The sequence below is a fragment of the Nasonia vitripennis genome, chromosome 5 (genome assembly GCF_009193385.2).
Source record: "Nasonia vitripennis strain AsymCx chromosome 5, Nvit_psr_1.1, whole genome shotgun sequence".
Classification (NCBI taxonomy): domain Eukaryota; kingdom Metazoa; phylum Arthropoda; class Insecta; order Hymenoptera; family Pteromalidae; genus Nasonia; species Nasonia vitripennis.
Genome location: NC_045761.1, coordinates 24,678,975 through 24,697,602, shown reverse-complemented (window position 1 = coordinate 24,697,602; position 18,628 = coordinate 24,678,975). Strand labels below are relative to the sequence as shown.

Genomic DNA, 18,628 nt, shown 5'->3' with positions numbered 1-18,628 from the left:
GAGGCGAAATGTTTTCCTGAAGTTATACAAGATAAAACAGCCACTCGACGAGACGCGTGAAAAAATTTTTGTGAGGCGTTATAATGGAGGGAGGAGGGGGGAGAGCAAAACATTGATACCATATATTTATATTATCCCTCAAAGTAATCCTTATAATATTACATTTATAGCTGTCACCCAAATGAATTTCGCCGTATGATGGATCCATCACGGGCAGATCACAAGATTAATCACGCGAGTCAGATATCACCACCACAGCGCAATCAGTCATCGACCAAAATTCTCGAATAAACTAACATACCCACGCTAGAAAATTGATAAAGTACCCGCAAAGATCAGCTAAACCCGATCCGCGCCCGATATTATCCGCCAAACCTCTAACGCCGTCTACAAAAGCATAAAAGACCGTCGTTCAAGAAGAGCCGAACAACCGCATCGAGATAATAAACGACGTACCGGCATTCCAGCCGCGCGTTATACGGAGAACTTGATTAGCCATCCGAGCGCCCGTTATATGCGCGCTGTGTATGTGTGTGTGTGTCTCTCGCCTTTGAGACGCCGCAAGTGCAGCACGTGTTTCGGCATGTATGAATGCGTTCCACGGTGGTTTAACGCTGCACATTTCTGGAATGCGCAGTCAAAGAGCGAGAGAGAGATTAGCTCGCGCGCTCTGCGGATTGCTGCTTTGTCCATCATCTCTTGCTTGATCTTCACACAGACACAGCATCAGGGGGCGGGTGTACGGCAGCAGGTGCAATGCTGTACGCTGTGCGTGACTGATGTATGGCTGATGCGTGTGGGTATCTTAATTATTGCTCGGCGATACCGTGAGGCTATGTGAGGGGGGGGGGGGGAACTTTTGGGGAGGATGTTCCTGATGCTCGAGTGGTTTCTTTGGTGTAGACGGTTATGTATGGGCCGAGTCGAGGGTGATCTGAAAATTGGGGATACTTGATATGAAGGAGCTATGAGATACTCCTGCAGCGAATATCCGTCAAAAACACTTTTCGTGGATAAAACGTTCATACACGCATCGGCTAATTATTTGGGGTATCGCCATGGTAAAAGATATTACATGTTATTAGTATAAAAAATCTTACCTTTTCTCTGGTTATAGGTACGTGTGTGTGGCAATCGCGACGATGATCGTCCTTCATGATCGTCTCTTTGTCAGGTATTCGAAAAGATTTTGCTAAATGCAACGGTCGTTTTGACCACTCAACCGTCATCTCGCCGGACACACGCGAACTGACGCTAATAATTATCACACCGCACGTACTCTACGTAAATAACTTACGATATACTTATTTTTATACAACACACCGAACAAACATTGCAACTTTTGACAGTTGACGCTACTTTTATGCCGGTCCGAACCGGCGATGCAAAATTCGATACCGCGAGAAAATTGCGCTCTGCGCCATCTGTGGTGGAAATTTCGAAGTACCGAATTTCCGGTGGTAATTCGTAATTCCAATATGGCGGATCGAGCGCGAATTTGAAATTGTGAAAGAGCATATCGTATGAATTAATTAAAAACTTCGATAAGCTAAAACTTTGAAAATTTCCGACTGAACCAATATATTATTTTTTACGTATTTTAATGTACTGCATTTTCTGACATTTGAGACGTACGCGGTATATGGGATAGGAAATAAATGAGCACTGAATTGAGTCTGAGAATTTATTATAAACTTCATACTTTTCTATGTACATGCCTTAATATTCTCTGCCTAATACTTCATAATTGAACAAACGAGTAAAAAATTATGTCGATTCGAGTTGACGTTTAGGCCCGAGACTATCTGAGGAATTGCAATGTATCGTTACTGAAAAAATATCTCATCTATCCTTATTCGCGCGCAACTTTGGCAAGTTCGGTTAGTTTCGTAATTATTCTTTACAGTTTTTTTTCGGTGGTGTCTCGTCCCAGAAAAAAATTTGTTAGATTACGCATTTGTCGAAATGTTACAATTATTCGCATATAACGCCTCGGGCTAAACCGGTGTCGACCATTTCACAGATAACGAAATACGTATAACTTTGGTCGCACAAGTGGGCGTTTTTACCTCTCGCATCATTGTCATCGTACAATTTTTTTCTGTTGATAATCTCACGTCGTGATTGTAAAGCATTCTAAATACGCAGTGTACATGCTTAAGGTACGGATATATCTGTTTACAGAAAATCATTTTTTACAACTCACTAGGATTCATATTTTTATTTCTGCGAAAAATTTACTATAGAATGAGCAAAGTATAAAATCGTGGATATTTTCATTAAACCAGTACTTGCAAGAGGATTGGATAATCTAGTGAGTTGTAAAGAGACAAGTGTTACAAGTAATACAAGACATAGTCCCTTTTTGTTGGTTTAGCATATTTATCGAGTCTTCGTTCGAGAATCCATCTTAAAGAATACTACGTTGACACAATAACGGCGCAGTCTTTATTTTTATTCATCGCTTATATTGATTTTTACGTTACGCGACTTTTAACATGATGCTAATTTCAAGTTCAATTCAAATATGCAGTAATGCCGAACATTTTTTAGATTATTTGAATAATTTGGTAATCAAATAGTAACAGCATAAACAAATATCAATTCCTAACTTAGATACCCTTGTCAAAACGCACAATATAAATACAATATTGTTATTTTCCGTTTTAAAGCTTTTTTTTAATTCACAGCTCATCTAGTCCACGTTACTCAGAATCTCTTAGAGTTAAACAAAAGCAGCTAAATCAGGAATTTCCAGTATCTTACTCTAAGAGCAAACGATCGGCCTAGGACCATCCACTTGGATTTCCTTTTTTTTCTATGACTGATATAGTTTTATTTACCAAATTATTCCGGCGAATCACTGAATATACTCTACTATGAAATGAAGTAGAATTTCGTTACGTGTTTTGATGTCGATAACACTATAAAAAGGCAAGTGAACAGCAAAGTCCAAAGTGAGATGCCAATAATTACAAAATACGCAGGGTTAGATAAATGCAAAATGGACGTGTTATTTAACATTTTCAATGAGAATTTGGATAAACATTGCATATCCTAATGCCTATTATTACAAATGGGTTTCCCCATTGGATTACGTGAATCTATGTACTACCCTGATAAATATAGACGGTTTACGCAATTCGTACAAACAAAACTTTAAATTTTTCACATTTGTAATAATAGTCTACATGATAGACAAGACGTTGAAGTAAACAAAATATTGTACAAAAAAAGGCAGAACGTAGTCATATCTGAATCAGTAAATGATAATACATGAAATTACAAGGACGTGATATAACATCATTATTTTTTTATGATAATACAGATGTACCTAATAACAAAGAAAATAGGTACAACGCAAGTTTTTGCCAGCACAATTGATTTATCATGACAAAAACATATTTTAAATTAAAATACTCTTCATTGAATAAGGACATAAATTAGACTTCTTTTAACAAGGTCATGGAGTAAAATCTGGATAAATAGTTATTTGACCCAATAATTAAATAATGCAAAATAAGTGCTAATTTTTTAGAAAACATTCAATCGAAATCACAAAGCGAATCTCTTTTGCAACAATTATTAACGTATTTTTTACGGAGAAATATCTTATTGTTTGTTTACGCAAAATATATCAAACGGACAGAACAGAGACGGAAGAATACATTGACATAAAAGGACTTACTGATTACTTCCTCTAATAACAAATTGATCCCGTTCAAAAATATAAATACATATACACGTATTTTTATGTTGATTAAGCATGGGATATACGCATTGTTCAACTTTCAGTCGTGCTTCAAGTATATATCGTCTAAGAAATTATCGGATTAGGTTTATCATAAGTCTGACTGCTAATTGCGTGCCAGATTTCATCGTTTTGTTAGTAGTTCTATAGGTACTGGAGCATATTGCAGGATAGGCGATACATCTCCGTGAATGAATGCTGAGATTGAATAAAATATTTTTGTAAAGATTGTATAATTGATATATGTGAAATTCATTTAGTACACATAGCAAGCCACTTTAAAATCTAAAGTCATAATTAAAAGCTCTCTTCAAAACAATATAACCTTCACGAGCAATTTGATTAACCAACGACATAAAAATAGACATCGCAAATCATTCACTTACATGTAAACTACACATCGTCTATCCTGCAATTCCGTTTAACGCTCGAAATCGAAACAATAATCTCCCTTTTACATGATAACGCACCATTTCTTGGCTGTTCCTGGATCATCAGCCTCCACTTCCTCACTGGTGCTCACATTATGTATGTCGGATTGGAATTTGTATGGTGTCGATACCTTTGTAGGCCTCTGCAGACCAAATGGGTATTTGAGAAGTTCAAAAGAGGAATTCAATAAACTACTACTTTCCTCCGTCTTTGGTTTTTTCTGCGCACTAGAGCTTTCTTCCAAGAGCTTGCGCTTTCTGTCTGCAGGTGTGCCATTGCTAGAGCTAAGCTCTAATAGTGTATTACGATAACGTAATGATGGAGTTCCTTCTTCCGAGAAAGATGCACTTGATGTATTGACAAAAAGTGAACTATTGGGTGATGGTTGTCTGTCACGGAGAGTTATGTGTCTCATGCGACCAATGGAGTTTCTTCCAGATATTGTTCTAAGTGTCTTGCCAAATGTGGTTTCTTTGTGGGCGTATTCAGTTAGACTCTGATCAGCATTGTTCTCATCTTCACCCTAAAAAATAATAACATTTTGTACATAAGTTTTTTGTTTACTACAATTAAATGTCAACACATATAGTGAATAATCTTAGTTGATATTCAGACATCATCACCAGTTAGTCACAATAGTGATTCTAATTGGTTATTGATAAACATCAAAAAAAGTTGAAAAAAAATTCTCATACGTTTAATAATGTCGTTTGTTCCGTACGGCTTTTGCAATTATTTATATAAACTAAACACTAAATTTTATTAAAAAAAAATAAGTAAAAAAAAAAGAAAAAATATTAGTATATCAACGTTTACATACTAGTACTTCAAGCTTAATATTTTACCTTGTTGTCCTTCAAGCAATCATTCAGTTTTATCTTCACATCTTTCAACATAATAGAAGAATCATAAGATACTGCTTCAGCATTCGGATCTTGACTTTCAGTATCTTTGTCTTTAATTTCTGATGGCGCTGATGATTCTGTAGCCTCTGACATCTCAGAAGTTGTAGATTCAACTACATCTACCGAACCACTTTCTGTATCAACCTGCGATCCTTCTTGAGAAGATTCTTCGATAGAGGTTTTGGACTGACTTTGAGAGTCATCTTTTGTGCACTCCGATGAGTCTTTAGATGCATCTTCAGATTTAGCACTACTTTCCTCAGCATCTAATTGCAAATCAAACTCTTCCTCTTTGTCGTTTGTTTCTACAGCTTCAGAGTTTCCGTGTTGTTCTGTCTGTCCGTTCTCTTTTGCTCCATTTTCACTAGGATTTTCTTCCAAAGCAACATTATTACCATTCAGTCCATTGGTATTTCCATTTTCTTGTTGTACTGCCGGCTGCTCATCAACATGATTAGTCTCAGCAACTTGCTTAATAGTCTCAACCTGCTCGGTTGGCTCTTTATTTTCAATTGGAGCATTTTGCGCTTTCTGCTTGCGCTCTGAACTTTCAGTTTCTTGCTTCATCTTGGTCATTTGGCTCTTTGATTTTGCCAGCGTGATAGCCTTTTTGACTTCTTTGTTGGCACTAACACTATTAGGCTTGCTTACACGGTTCGTTGACTGGCCCAACCCTGACTTTACTGGACTGCGAAGTTTACTCTGAAATATACAATTCTCTCAATTACTGCTACTCTCATATTTTCTTAAACAAAGTTTATCAATGAAATTAAGTTATTATAAAATTTATCAACACTAATAGGAATTTTTATTTAAAAAAATGTTATTATTGTTTTTATTCGTCACTTGATTAGTACTTAAATCCAGTGTTTTTGTAATTAAAAAAAAATACAACAATACTAATTGCAAGTTTTTAAAATCAATTACATAATTTCATACTTCGGAACCATGAAAATCCTTAAAACACTCACATATGTTTTATAAAGAAGTATTGAAAGAAAATTTTGATAAATAAAAGGAAACTATTTTTGGATGCAAGACTTTGTGATAAATGAATGAAGTAAACAACATGTAACTTTATCACTAAATGATATCTAAATGTGCATCAATATCAAAGTTTCATGTTCAGGTTAAGTTAGAGAGCCCATGCCTGAATTAAAATAAGCATCGCTATTTGAATGAAACTTTTTTAGTTGAAAGAAACTTAAAATGAAAACAGCTTGTTATTTTTGCGCTTAATTTGAATAATAATGAGCAATAAATTATCAATCATTACCTTGGCGTTACTTCTTGATACACCTGGGTGCTGTTTAACTGTGGCACCACTATTCTTGGATCTGTAACATAAATAGATTATACGCTGATTAGTGTGGAATACTCTATGATAAGAGAGGGAATGAAATGTGAAGCTCTGAGAGTAAGAATTACTGGAGGTGATGAGAGGCAATGATTGCACAGATGTTAGATAAAAAAGCTAGGCCAAAGTTTCTTGTTCTTCATTCTTATCCTTTAATCAATAACAATTTGCTTAAAAACATTCCAGCCCTCATTTTAGAACCAAAAAAGACCGCTAGCAAATGATATAAACCATTTCTTTATACTTTAGAAGAAAACACAATTGAAGCAAGTGAACTATGCCTAGTAATCAAAATATTGAACTTTGATTATGAAAAGAAAAAGTAAGATAGAAATTATGCTAAAGCAAATGCAGGAATCAATTTCTTCAGTTGAAACATTTTACGAATCAAATACTGTATGATAATCTTTTCTATCAATTATAATTTGATAGGTAAAACATTGGAGGACTGAATTAATGATTCTTACATTCATTTGTACCCATGTAAAAGCTTGAACCAAAACCAAAAACAAAGCCAAAGAACTTAGAAACATGTGGGCAATTTTTACTGAACTCGTTTTTGACTAAAGAATTTGACAAACCTGCTTGAACTCTCGGCGAGTTTCTCTGGTAAACTCGCATCAGAAGAAGAAGCTTTTGAGGAAACGATTGTTGATTTGTTTCTCCGATTGTGCGTATACCTCTCATCGCCCCCAGAGCCTGTACCGTTCTTTGATGCTTTACTCATGGTTATGCAGGCGTATGATTTAAGCCGTGTGTTATGTACGTTTATGTTTTTCACAAACAATAATTTTACGCCGTTACAAAGTTTGTTAGAGGCTTTAAAGATTATTCACGTGTCCCCTCTTTAAATTTGTCTAAAAAAAAAGGCAAAAACAATACCGTTCAGTGAAACTCTAGAGAAAATTCACGCATATACATATATTGAGAATGCCAGTGCTGTGTCAGGTAAGTATACTGCTTTTATAGAGCAAAGGTTCTCTTTGAAACATTAGCTGCTTAGCAATAGGACATACAATAACAATCGAAACTGGAACTATTGTGATGTTCAAAGGATCTTTCAGTTTATGCAGATTAACAAACAGTGAGAAAAAAATGTCACGGCGAATGTCAGATTCCCTGAAAATGCCAGGTCACCCTTATGGCCGGGTATCTACTTCCAAGAAAAGTCTGACGCAAACGACATTACGAGTCTCCCATTGTTCTGGCGCAAAATTCCATGGATACAGGGCCGGCGGAAAAACGTAAATATTGCCAACGAGAAGCTTCAATGTCAGAATGCCGATCGATGCCGCATCAGAATAGTTCCGCCGCTAAAAAGCTCATGCTTCGAAACAGACACATACACAGATAAAGAGAGAGGAAGAGAAGCCACGCAGACCAGAGAGATAAGAGAAGTATGAAGAGAAAGAGTTGTAGAGTAATCAGAGGTTCGAAATTTCACTGCACGGTATGTATAGTATAGAAAAATGCGTTAATGTACCTTGTGTTTTTCGAGCTGTGTGTATATATGCCTTGGTAATGCGTACGACGCAGAGAGTAGGTATATACTATCGAGAGATAACGAGCGTCGCTTTCTTTCACTCACAGCATGCCAGTGAGAGAGAGAGCGAGAGAGTCGGCGACGACGGACGGAATCCCTAGGTGTACAAGAGAGAGCAAGCGAGAGGGAATCGAAGGACGCCGCTTTTTTCTTTCTCTCGCACTCGTATGCGTGTGTCTACCTCTCCGCTTTCAGGGGGTCTCCCTAACGCAGACGCGTGCTTGAAAATTTCCTATTTCACGCCGCACGAGCTGCGCCTACACTAGAAGAGCCGCCTACCGCAAAATCCTCTTGAAACAGCAACTTTTTTTACGTAAAGGTCGATATCGATCGCTTGGTCGCTCTACACTTACGACGATGCACAGAGACAAAAAGGGTGAGAGACAGTCTGGCACTTCTCGGAGAGACACTTAATTGAGCGCGGAGGCGTCGTCGAGACTTTAACGCGGAGGGGCACTCCTCAACGCTCGCAAGAGAGACTTTTCTTGATTATGCGATGCGAATTCCACGCTCACACACACAAACAACACCGAGAAGCACTGCACACACGATTCAAGTGCGTACTACACTGAGAGACTTTTTTTCCAAGACTGGATCCGCCGCTTGTAGTACATACGTATATAGTACGGCGCGCTCACGCGTAGAGTACGTGCGTATATATTATGCGAGAGCGAGAGAGACGAACCGTGTCGGAGGCGAAAGCACGACTGAGAGAGCTGCACAGACGTACCCTTGAAAAACGGTCAACCGGCACGCCGCAGAGAGTACAGTCTGCGACTGAAGCGCCTCCACTGCCGGCTTCCCCCTCCCTCTCTTAGCTGTCTTTTTTTAGGTTAGGACGGCGCTTGCGTAGAGCGCGACCAAGTGTCGAGCGGTCCGATTGGTCGACGAGGGATCATGTGGTGCGCGCGATGCGAGTCTTCGCTAGGTCGCGACAAAGCATCACTACGCGAGTCAGCTCCGGAGCGAAAGTTTGAACGTTTGTTTATCCTCGGAGTTTTGCGGTCGAGTGCAGCGCGAGGCGTTTTTCCGAGAATTTCGCGACCGGCCCTCAGGGACAGAGAGTTTAGTTCATTGTTGTTGTTGGCGAAGATGCGGGACTTTGCTAGACTGTTACTGACTTTTTTCGGAATTATTGTGCGAAAGTGCATACGAGTCGAATGTAACTGTGATTTCTTAGAATTTACCAGTTTTTGAGATACTGCATTCGGCTCTCTTTGTGTTTAGGTACATAGAAAATTAGAAAATAGAAATGATCCGGATGAATGAAAGAACTCTACTATAAGGTAGGCCGTTTGAGTTGTAATTTTTTTATTTATATGCATTGAGTTCGGATTTATAATCTTACATTACGCAAAAGCTTAATTTACGTTGGATTTTATGATTCAACGACAACATCAATTATTAACTCCTGAGCGTTTACATAATCAATGTTTATACTTATTATAACTGCATAATTAAGTTTTCCAACTCGAGAATTCGTTAATTTACATATGCATTTCCATGTGCGTTTCGAGTGTCCGACAAACGCTAACGCATGTGTATGTATGTAACATACTTATAAGTAGGAGGGATTGGTGGAAATCGACCTATCGAGAGGTATGTCAAAATCAGTAGTTAAACATGGCTGCGAGTATTTATATTGTGTCAACTTTTTTCAAATGAGCGCGAAGCGACAGAAACTTCAGTGAAATTGTGAACAATCTGTGCGCTGCGTGACTTTTCGCCTTTCTTTCGATTCTTTCAGCTGTTTGCTGCGCGTCTGTTTTGCGTCACGACTGAAAAATCAAAACATTGCTCCCCAAGATTTTGACACCTAACCTAAATCGAACTTTCCAATCTACCCTCTCTCTCTCTCTTTCTCGTCCCTGTATTTTGATCAGCAAGTGCGAAAATTCGCGTTCCTTATAATTCGAGCGTGAATCTTTCGAAATCGTCTAGTGAGTTTTAAAAACAACATGTAGAAGATTATATAGCAAATGTGGTCGCGCAATTTATTTTTTAAAACTTTGCTCAACTTGAAAGTGTAGGGGAGACAGTGCCATTGTGTGCATTTTTTCAAATATTCATCACTGTATGTGTAAAAATGCCCAAGATCAAAGGAGAAATTAACCAGAATAGAGCAGTTGCGCAGGCCAGACAAATGTTCAACAATATGTACGTGCGGAAGCGAGAGCTTGGAATGCGATTTCCTATGGGCCACAATGATCTGTTTCATAAGACATTGTATACATCAATGCAACCGATCATGTCCTGGGACCATAATGATAAGGTGTCAAGTGCAATTCATGGTGGTGTCTTCAACTTAGAATATTCTCCCGATGGGTAAGTATTTTGAGCATCTGACTAGTTGGCTGACATTGAAAAAAGAACAATCTTGCTTATTGGCACTGAGCTCGAAAAGTTTTTTTGATAATCAGAAAGATTATTGATTTAGTCATTTTTACTTTGTAGGTCACTTCTGCTGGCAGCTTGTGAAAAGAGAACCGTTTTAATATTTGATCCACTGTCTAGAGAATTAATTCACTCTATTGATAAAGCTCACAATGACTGTGTTAATGGTGTTAGGTTTGCATAAAAATATTAAAATCCCACAGTATGCAACAATATCAGTAAAGAAACATAATTATGTATCTTCATTGATTTGTAGATTCCTTGATCAACGAATGTTTGCGACATGTTCTGACGATAAAACAGTAGCTCTGTGGGATGCAAGGAACCTGAAACAGAGTATACGAACATTGCAAGGTCATTCAAATTGGGTAAAAAATGTAGAATATAGTCCAAAAGATAAATTACTGTTAACCAGTGGTTTTGATGGTGTTATATTCACATGGGATATTAATAGGTTAGTTTGACGTTTTCTCAAATTCAATTATATTTTTTTTCTATCTCCTTTGCAACAAAGTTGAGTTGATAAGTTTTGTCTTCTCACAGTTTTACAGAAAACAGTTGTCTTTCCACAAGAGTTTTTCAAACGAATGGCCTAATGAGGACAAGGTTAAGCCCTGATGCCACAAAAATGTTGATTTGTACAACTTCAGGATATCTGATACTCATTCATAATCTTAATCTCACTACATTAAACCACGATTTGTGTGGGTTCAAGGTAATTATTGTAGTGTATTTTGAGAAACTGCTTAATTAAAATAAAACGATATTATTAATATAATACTTACAAACAATTTTGTTTTTTTTTTCAGCCAAACATGTATCGATTGATGCAGCTATCTCAAACAACTATTCCTGTGGCTGCAAGTTTCACACACTTGTTCTCCAGTTCTCGACCTCAAAATCGAGTAGAGTTTGTCACTGACTTTCCACCAGGAGATGATGCTGAGGTGATTTCCAGTTTACAAGTTCATCCACATGGCTGGTGTGCCCTCTCAAGAAATGTCTCATCTGGCGAGAAGTCAGAGGTACTTGATCACAACTTTTTATTAAATAACTATTCTTTTTTTTATTCGCATTAATTAACTTATATCTTATCTTCATCTCCAAAGTGGACATGCATCCACGACATACAAGAGCGAGACGAATCAGATGCATCTGACATAGAGCAACAGCAGCAACAGAAGAACGAAGGTGTAAGTTCGCCCTCGTCGTCCTCACGCTTCGGTAATTTTGCCGTCGAAGAGTTTGATGAAAATCATCCACAGCAACCGTCGCGTTCAGGAATCACCTCGGCCTTCGTGATCGACAGCGCTAACCGAGCGCGATTTGTCCAGAGGATGACGGACTCTAGCGCAGGCCGTTCAGGCTCGTTTAATTCAAGCGATGTGGCCCAGCCGAATCGGCCCTCGAGGAACAGTAACAGACGCAGCCACAGATCTAGTGAACTACATCGGAACAGTGCAGTAACTGGTAGTGCCAGAACGAGAGCTTCTAATTTCGGAGTCGTTGTCGAAGTCGTCAATGCGAATGCTGACAGTTTTGGGGCAAGGAATCATGACGAGGAGGAAGAAGAGGACGAAGCTAATCATAACTTTGGTTGGTATGATCTATATGCATTGATTTTGTTTTATTTATGAGATAATTAATAACGTACCTTTCAGCGGGTGGACAGTTCGGTCAGCGTCGAGGATTGCAAAACGAGCGGCAGCTCAATAATGCTCAGAGACGACGCAACAGCGCTGGTGACAATGGTAACTTCTCTACAGGCAATGTGGAGTTACACGTAAACTCAAGCGATGTTTGGGAGGCACTGGTTGCTATTCGAGAAGCAAGACTGAGACGCGAGAGTGAAAGAGAATTTCATTTGGAAGTTGAACGACGTGATAATCAGTGGATGCCCCGACAGAACAGTAGCGGCGTTAGCGTAAATATACCGCGCTCTTCGCATACCGTAAGTGATGTATTAATAATATAATATACTCTAGATTTGTAAATTATTGAATATCCATGGGAGAATGAAGATATATTGTAATGACAATTTTCCATTTTTACTTAGGTCGTAATAGTCGGAGATCGCCGTCCACAAAGTCAGAATCGTCAAGGTACACAGATAATGTACGCCATTCCTCGCAACCATCGTATTCACCAAAATATGCCACGACTTACTCACTATATTGAAGAACCAAATATAGGTAAGGGTTACATAAAAGAGCTGTGCTTCTCGGCTGATGGCAGGTTGATCTGCTCACCGTTTGGTAAGGGTCTAAGGTTGCTGGCGTTTTCGAATCAATGCCAAGAGCTCGCAGATTGTATTCCATCACCCAGTGAATCGTCACAGCTTGTCGAGGTAGCCTCAAGCTACAGTCACGAGGACATCGTAGTTAGCACAAAGTTTTCACCAAGACACTGTCTGTTGGTGTCTGGTTGTCTCAGCGGAAAAATTGTTTGGTATCAGCCAGTAGTTTGAACGCATTGGCAGACTAGATATTGTATAGATGGTTTTTTCATCCACCACGAGAAGATTGTCAAAGTTGCAGTTTGTAGATTTTTTTACGATCTTATAGAGCTTTTCGAGTGGCAAATAATAATCATCGAGAGTAATTTTTCTGAATAATTGTTATGTATCTTTTTTTTAGAGAAGATTTATATTATTTATAGCTCTACACTTTTAATACTTTTTACGTTATTAATTGATTAGTACTGAGAACTGCTTGTTGCGGTTAAAAGGTTCTTGGTATCTTCTAATTAATTTATCGCTATAAATATAATAGAATATTAGACCTGAAATAGTAGAGTAGAAGCTCTATTATTATTTACACTTTTGTGCCAAAACTAAATTAGAACTTACGATTGTTCTATGAGATTTTGTGATGGTAGATTTTGACAAATAAATCGTATTGAACCAACAACTTTTTGAGATTATCTTTTGATACAAAAAAGCGCTCTTAGATACTACAAAAGTCTATGAGCTGCAAAGTTAGCCATCTACTTGTAAGCTTTTAAAATTAAGGGGTAAATATTGAAAAAAGTCTATTATGGTAAAACTCAACAACTTCCAATACATTTAAAATTCGATTTAAATCATATTAATATAAACTATTTTCTATGAACAAAATCAAATTGTTCTTCTAATCTTTAGATCTATTCTAAAATATTTGTAATTTATGTAGTAGTTAGCAACGAATTGTCATAATTTATCATGATTTGTATTGTTCTGAAGTATCTTGACAAGGTAGTGAAGTGCGATGTATATATTATTACATGTAGGATGTATAAATAATCGATACGATGACTAACAAATTTTGAACGTAGTATTACAACCAAAAAAGTTATTTTGTCTTAATGTAATAAAACTTGCCGTACTGTTAGATAATAATATTTTATACAGATTTATAAAAAAATAATTAGCTATTAAAAGATAATATTTTATACATCATACTTCTAGTAGATACAAGAAGCATAATAGACTTTTTTCAAACCTTTGTTTCTCAATATTACATCAGTGATCATAAATTCAAAACACAAAGGAGGTTTTCTATTAAAGCCATCACATTTTATAACAACGAAATTCGATGGCGATGCTGTGTCATGTAAATAATAATCTGTTAATATCAAGTTCTGAGCTAAGCCAAGCTCATAGAGACTGGAATGGGCTTGATCCCTTCGAAGACAAATTGAATTTTAATTATTTAATAGCTGAGCCATTGTGAAGCAAATCATTTCTATTATTCGCCCAGATGAGAAGTCAATGCCAAATGAACTGGGTTCCAAATCGCTCCATTATATTTTTGTTTTTTTTTTTTTAGTTTAAGAACAGTTTATTATGACAGTTTATTATGTATATAAAAATGAGGTCTCCTAAAAAGTGTATTCATTGTTAATACAGTCTTACTTTGAGATTGAAAAAATAAATTAATATCAGCCCACTGTCGACAAAGAAACTAAATGAATTTTCCAATTGAAAAGTCAAAAAATTGGTATCGTTTCATTGGAAACCAGTGTACACGAGACTATGTCGAAATAATATACAATGTTACTAACTAGTCTTCAATTTCTTTATCTATATAAACGAATATTCATCTATATAATTAGCGGTGTTAAAAGTATCAGCATTTCTTGCTCCAACGGTTTTTAACAGAAGCATAATAACGTAATGATGGGTAATAGGTACACCGAATTTTTGACTTATCAATTTTATAATGACGACGTAAACCAAAGTTATGAAATTATTCTTTTTTACTTGTAATCGAAAATTGGTGAAGGGCTAGGTGATATCATAAAATGAATCACCGTACAATTACTTTTAGGATATCATTTTCATTGTTGTAAACAGTGCGTTTGACGATAAAAATAAATAGAATCCGATATGGAGCTATAGCGGACCCCCTTTGAAGAAATGGTACTTAACTGCGCTTTCGATTATCTATACAGCCTGAAGGTCTTCTGACACTGCCCATGCAGTTTTGTACATCTTCGACACGAATACATACATACATATTTTTTCATTCTTCGTTGTTATTTTTTTATTTTTATTTTTATTATTACTATTATTATATTACTATTATTCATATTCTCTCTTCGACAAACGATTAAATCTTTTTTGTTTAATTTATACAAGCTTGTCCATGTGTAACTTTTTGAAATACTGCGTACATTTGTCATGTAAAGGAAGTTTTCGACGAGAGGAGCGAATCGAAAAAAACACGCGCGTACAAGGATCTGTTTCCAACGTCTATTATCGATTTAAGACAAATAGTTACGTAATATAGAAGCTGCAGTCCTGTACAGTAGGTAGCTTGCAAATTGTTTTATAAGGTTTGTTTGTTTTCTTTTCTATGTATAAATAAAGTGAACATAATTACAAATCAAAGATCTTTTACTGCTCAAACTGGTATCGTATTATGTACGGAGTTTGTTAACACCGTAATAAACCCATTAACTTTGACGATGCCATGCGAAAACAAAACTTTTCCCATCGACGTCGCTCTGTTGTAATAATAATTCTCTCTCTCGGCGCGAGAGAGCGACGCGCACTTCCGCTTTACATCTTGCGGTTTTCCATTTGGCTCGGCCCCGAGAGTTTTGCAACTCTCTCTCTCTCTCTCGCGCTTATAACACACTTCTGAAAGCGTTAATTAGCCCGCAGAGGACCCGCAGGGCGTTTTGCACTTGTTGGCAAAATTGATTATCGATCTTCGGAAGCCCGAAGCGCGCAGCTGCTGCTGCTGTTGCCCTCGGCGTGTGTACTCGCACGCGAGAATGCAAATAGCCCTTTATAAATTCGCTCAGATTAATTCTCACATGCTCTGAGTCAATTTCGCTTTCATAATTTCGTCCGGACTATATGCGCTGGAAGTATGTGCGGGGGCACAGCTGGCGCACAGCTCTCGGAGTTGATTAGTGAATCGAGAGCCTCGGAGTGTATGGAGTATATGGTTACCGTAATCCGATCCGAGCGCACAACAACGAATCAGCGAAAAATCAGCGGAAAGGCATCTTTATCCGTGAATATAGGAGCAGCAATAACAGCCTCCATTCATGCCTGCAGTAGCGCAGAAATTCAAGATCAACAAGGTGCAGGCGCACATTTACCAGGCGTTTCTCCAGCGAATGACGAATCCCACGCTGCGATAACACGCGCACACATGCGTCGGCCTCTGATACGATCAACGAGTCTCGCAAAACTCTCCCTTGGCAGTGTACAGCCGAGATATGCAGTCAGTGTGAGAGAGTCAGATCAATATGCGCCGAATCAGTCCTCGCCGGCGGCTCCCGCAATTACTCCGGCTGCTGCTATTCATCGGGATTTCTTCGGCTACACCAGAGTAAGAAAAAATCCCGCCTCTTGGAATTTCGCGCCTCGACGCCTGCAAATGAGAGCCACGCAGTAGCGCGTAGGAGGAAATTTAACTTTCCGAGTTTTTTTTCGCCTGCAGTTCGCTATTTATTGATTAATTCTTTTTTATTCTGGATTTCGAGATTTCTGGATAATATTGAAGTGTATCTCTTGTGAATAATTCATTCCTCTCGTTCCGAGTTTTGCCGATTATTTAATCAATCGCGATTATGCGCGATAAGCGGATATTACCGCTAACATATAACGAAATGAAAAGAGTCGCCGCGCATTATATGAAAAACACTAATTATACAGCCAATCCGCAATGATAACTCAAAGCGAGTGAAAAACGCTTATACAGCGCTGGAAATTCCCTTTACAGCGCCGCCGCCAATTACACCCTCGGCGAGTCCTACCGGGCACAAAGCCTCTCGACATCGATTTCCTCACCTTGGCCGCCGCCCTCGACTCGAGTGCGGAACATCAAAGGGGCCGTTCCAGCGAAGACGAAGAGCACCGGAGACGTTACTTCGCGCCGGCTCCTCGTCCTCGTTGCTGATGGAGACACCGGTGTGACCGCAGACGGTCTCGAGGAAATTGGGAAGAAATCCGGGCTCGCCGGCGATTTTCGGGACTCGAGGGATTTTAAAGCCGATGACGCTTTCCGAGCTCCAGATCTGCGCTCGGCTGATTTTAAAGCCGACTCTTCTAGCTTCGACAGAGCGAGAACGGCGTTGTTCGAAGTCGATGCTGGAACTCGGAAAAAGAGGCACGATTGGTACTTCGCAGCTGTGCCGAACTTCTGGACTTACCAGCCGCAAGGCTACTCGTACTACGGCTTTGGAATACCTGTGGTATTGATTCAGTGGCCCAGTGCGCTTCCGATGCAAAGGCCTCACCAAGTTCACTCCCCGAATGATAGTAGCAGGATAAAAAGCCGAGTCGACCTCAACGACCTGAATCACGAAGACGATAAGAATTTCAAAGGTAAGAAAAAGTTCGGAGATGATTACGAGGAAGATGATGAGCATGACGAGTACGACGAGCACATCCACGTCGATGATGAAAGAGATTACGAGGAAGACGACGTGGTGAAGAACGAAGAGCCGAATAAAATAAGGACTGGGCTGTACAGTGGAGGTACGAAGGCGAGGCCGATTTTTCCGAGTAAAAAGCCTGATACTGTGAAGAAGCCCTTGCCTACTCCGAAGAAGCGAAGACCGTTGGAACACTGGTTGCAGCACGTCTTTCCGCCGTGGCCGAAGAATAGGACTGTTGTCAGTAGAAATTAACGCCGTCATTCTGCGTGTGATTGCGCGATGATACATTGTGTCAGTTATTTTCACATTTTATGCATTACATATAATATCATAATATTCCATCGAGTTTTATATTCATCGTAACCACATGCATTGAATACTGTAATGTATATTAAAAGCAATTAATCATTCGCAATAAAAACTGTCACGAGAAATAAATAATATTTTATAACAAAAAAATCAAAGCCGCAATTACGAGTTCAATCTCTGTTCAATCTTCGATAATAGAGAAAGCAAAACCACGATGGTTGTAAGGGCTTTCAATCCAGTGTGATCGTAAAATTTCATTTTACCGCCGAGAGCAGCGGGATCACATGTGACGCAGAAATAAAAGTTATAAAAGAGAAAGTCTGTAAAAATTAAATTTATAATAAAACGAAAGCACGAAAGAGGATTGCACATACTTATACACTCAAAGTTTTTTTATCTATTACTTAATACTTTATTAACAAATACACTCTTCTGCGCCTATGTACAATGTGACAAGTCTGCAAACTTAACAATTTCTTGTTATACTTTACTACTTCATTATTATATTTCTTACAGATAGGCTTGTTTCTCTCTGCTACGACTACTGTAGTTTGTACGCAAGTCGTTAATTTCTTTTACTGATCTCTCTTTCTCTCTCTTCCTCTCGCAGTCCTGTGTATAAAACCGACGATAAAATCCCCCTTCCTTCTAAAGTGCAGCATGTTCATCTGACATTGCACCCAGTTTTCAGCAATTACAAAAAGAAAATATACAACTTCTGCGTACGACGAAATACACCGCGACGAGTCGTATAAAAAAAAAAATAAAAGAACGCGTAACATAGAATTCCAATTTCTCCCAAAGTGTACCGTTAAAAGATACCTCGTATACGAATTTCACTACGATCATAATAAGACGAACTAAATTACGCTTGTAAAAAGTACAAAATTAGAGAGAAAGCTACGTCGATTATAGGTTTGATTTTCAAGTCTCGCCGTTGATAAACAAAAAGTTCCACCCTTCATCTTTTTTTTTCGTTTTCAGTCAAGGTATCAATGGAACATTGCTATATCCCAGTAGATAAATCTTCCACCGCGGACTGCTAGACGCTATAGAATCGT

At 38.3% G+C, this 18,628-nt stretch overlaps 4 protein-coding genes across 6 annotated transcripts in view; 2 read left to right on the top strand and 2 right to left on the bottom strand.

Annotated features, from left to right (window-relative positions):
- Positions 1-1,361, bottom strand: part of LOC100122833 (dopamine receptor 1) — a 151,137-nt gene extending 149,776 nt beyond the window's left edge. The window contains exon 1 of the mRNA XM_008208910.4: positions 1,101-1,361. Within this exon, the coding sequence (XP_008207132.1) occupies positions 1,101-1,229 (129 nt within the window). The 5' untranslated portion in view covers positions 1,230-1,361. The remainder of the gene's footprint in view (positions 1-1,100) is intronic.
- A 309-nt stretch (positions 1,362-1,670) lies between these two features.
- On the bottom strand, positions 1,671-8,716 carry LOC100678205. Of its 3 annotated transcripts, none has more exons than XM_016985929.3 (6): positions 7,929-8,716; positions 7,027-7,302; positions 6,365-6,425; positions 5,029-5,790; positions 4,879-4,935; positions 1,671-4,706 (listed from the first exon to the last, which is right to left on the bottom strand). In XM_016985929.3, the coding sequence occupies exons 2-6, from the start codon at positions 7,170-7,172 to the stop codon at positions 4,206-4,208; spliced, it is 1,527 nt and encodes a 508-aa protein (XP_016841418.1). In that variant the 5' UTR covers positions 7,173-7,302; positions 7,929-8,716; the 3' UTR covers positions 1,671-4,205. The 3 variants fall into 3 exon arrangements, with proteins under 3 accessions (XP_016841418.1, XP_031787414.1, XP_003426639.1); XM_031931554.2 differs by lacking the exon at positions 7,929-8,716 and adding an exon at positions 7,462-7,897; XM_003426591.5 differs by lacking the exon at positions 4,879-4,935.
- A 595-nt stretch (positions 8,717-9,311) lies between these two features.
- Positions 9,312-15,022, top strand: LOC100122863 (DDB1- and CUL4-associated factor 10). The gene is made up of 8 exons (XM_001606420.6): positions 9,312-10,313; positions 10,443-10,556; positions 10,639-10,836; positions 10,926-11,097; positions 11,192-11,407; positions 11,492-11,978; positions 12,044-12,333; positions 12,439-15,022. The coding sequence occupies exons 1-8, from the start codon at positions 10,075-10,077 to the stop codon at positions 12,847-12,849; spliced, it is 2,127 nt and encodes a 708-aa protein (XP_001606470.2). The 5' UTR covers positions 9,312-10,074; the 3' UTR covers positions 12,850-15,022.
- Positions 15,023-15,578: 556 nt separating this feature from the next.
- Positions 15,579-18,616, top strand: LOC107981132. The gene is made up of 2 exons (XM_016985931.2): positions 15,579-16,207; positions 16,601-18,616. Exons 1-2 carry the CDS (start codon positions 16,125-16,127, stop codon positions 17,508-17,510), a joined length of 993 nt encoding a protein of 330 aa, XP_016841420.1. The 5' UTR covers positions 15,579-16,124; the 3' UTR covers positions 17,511-18,616.
- Positions 18,617-18,628: the final 12 nt, after the last annotated feature.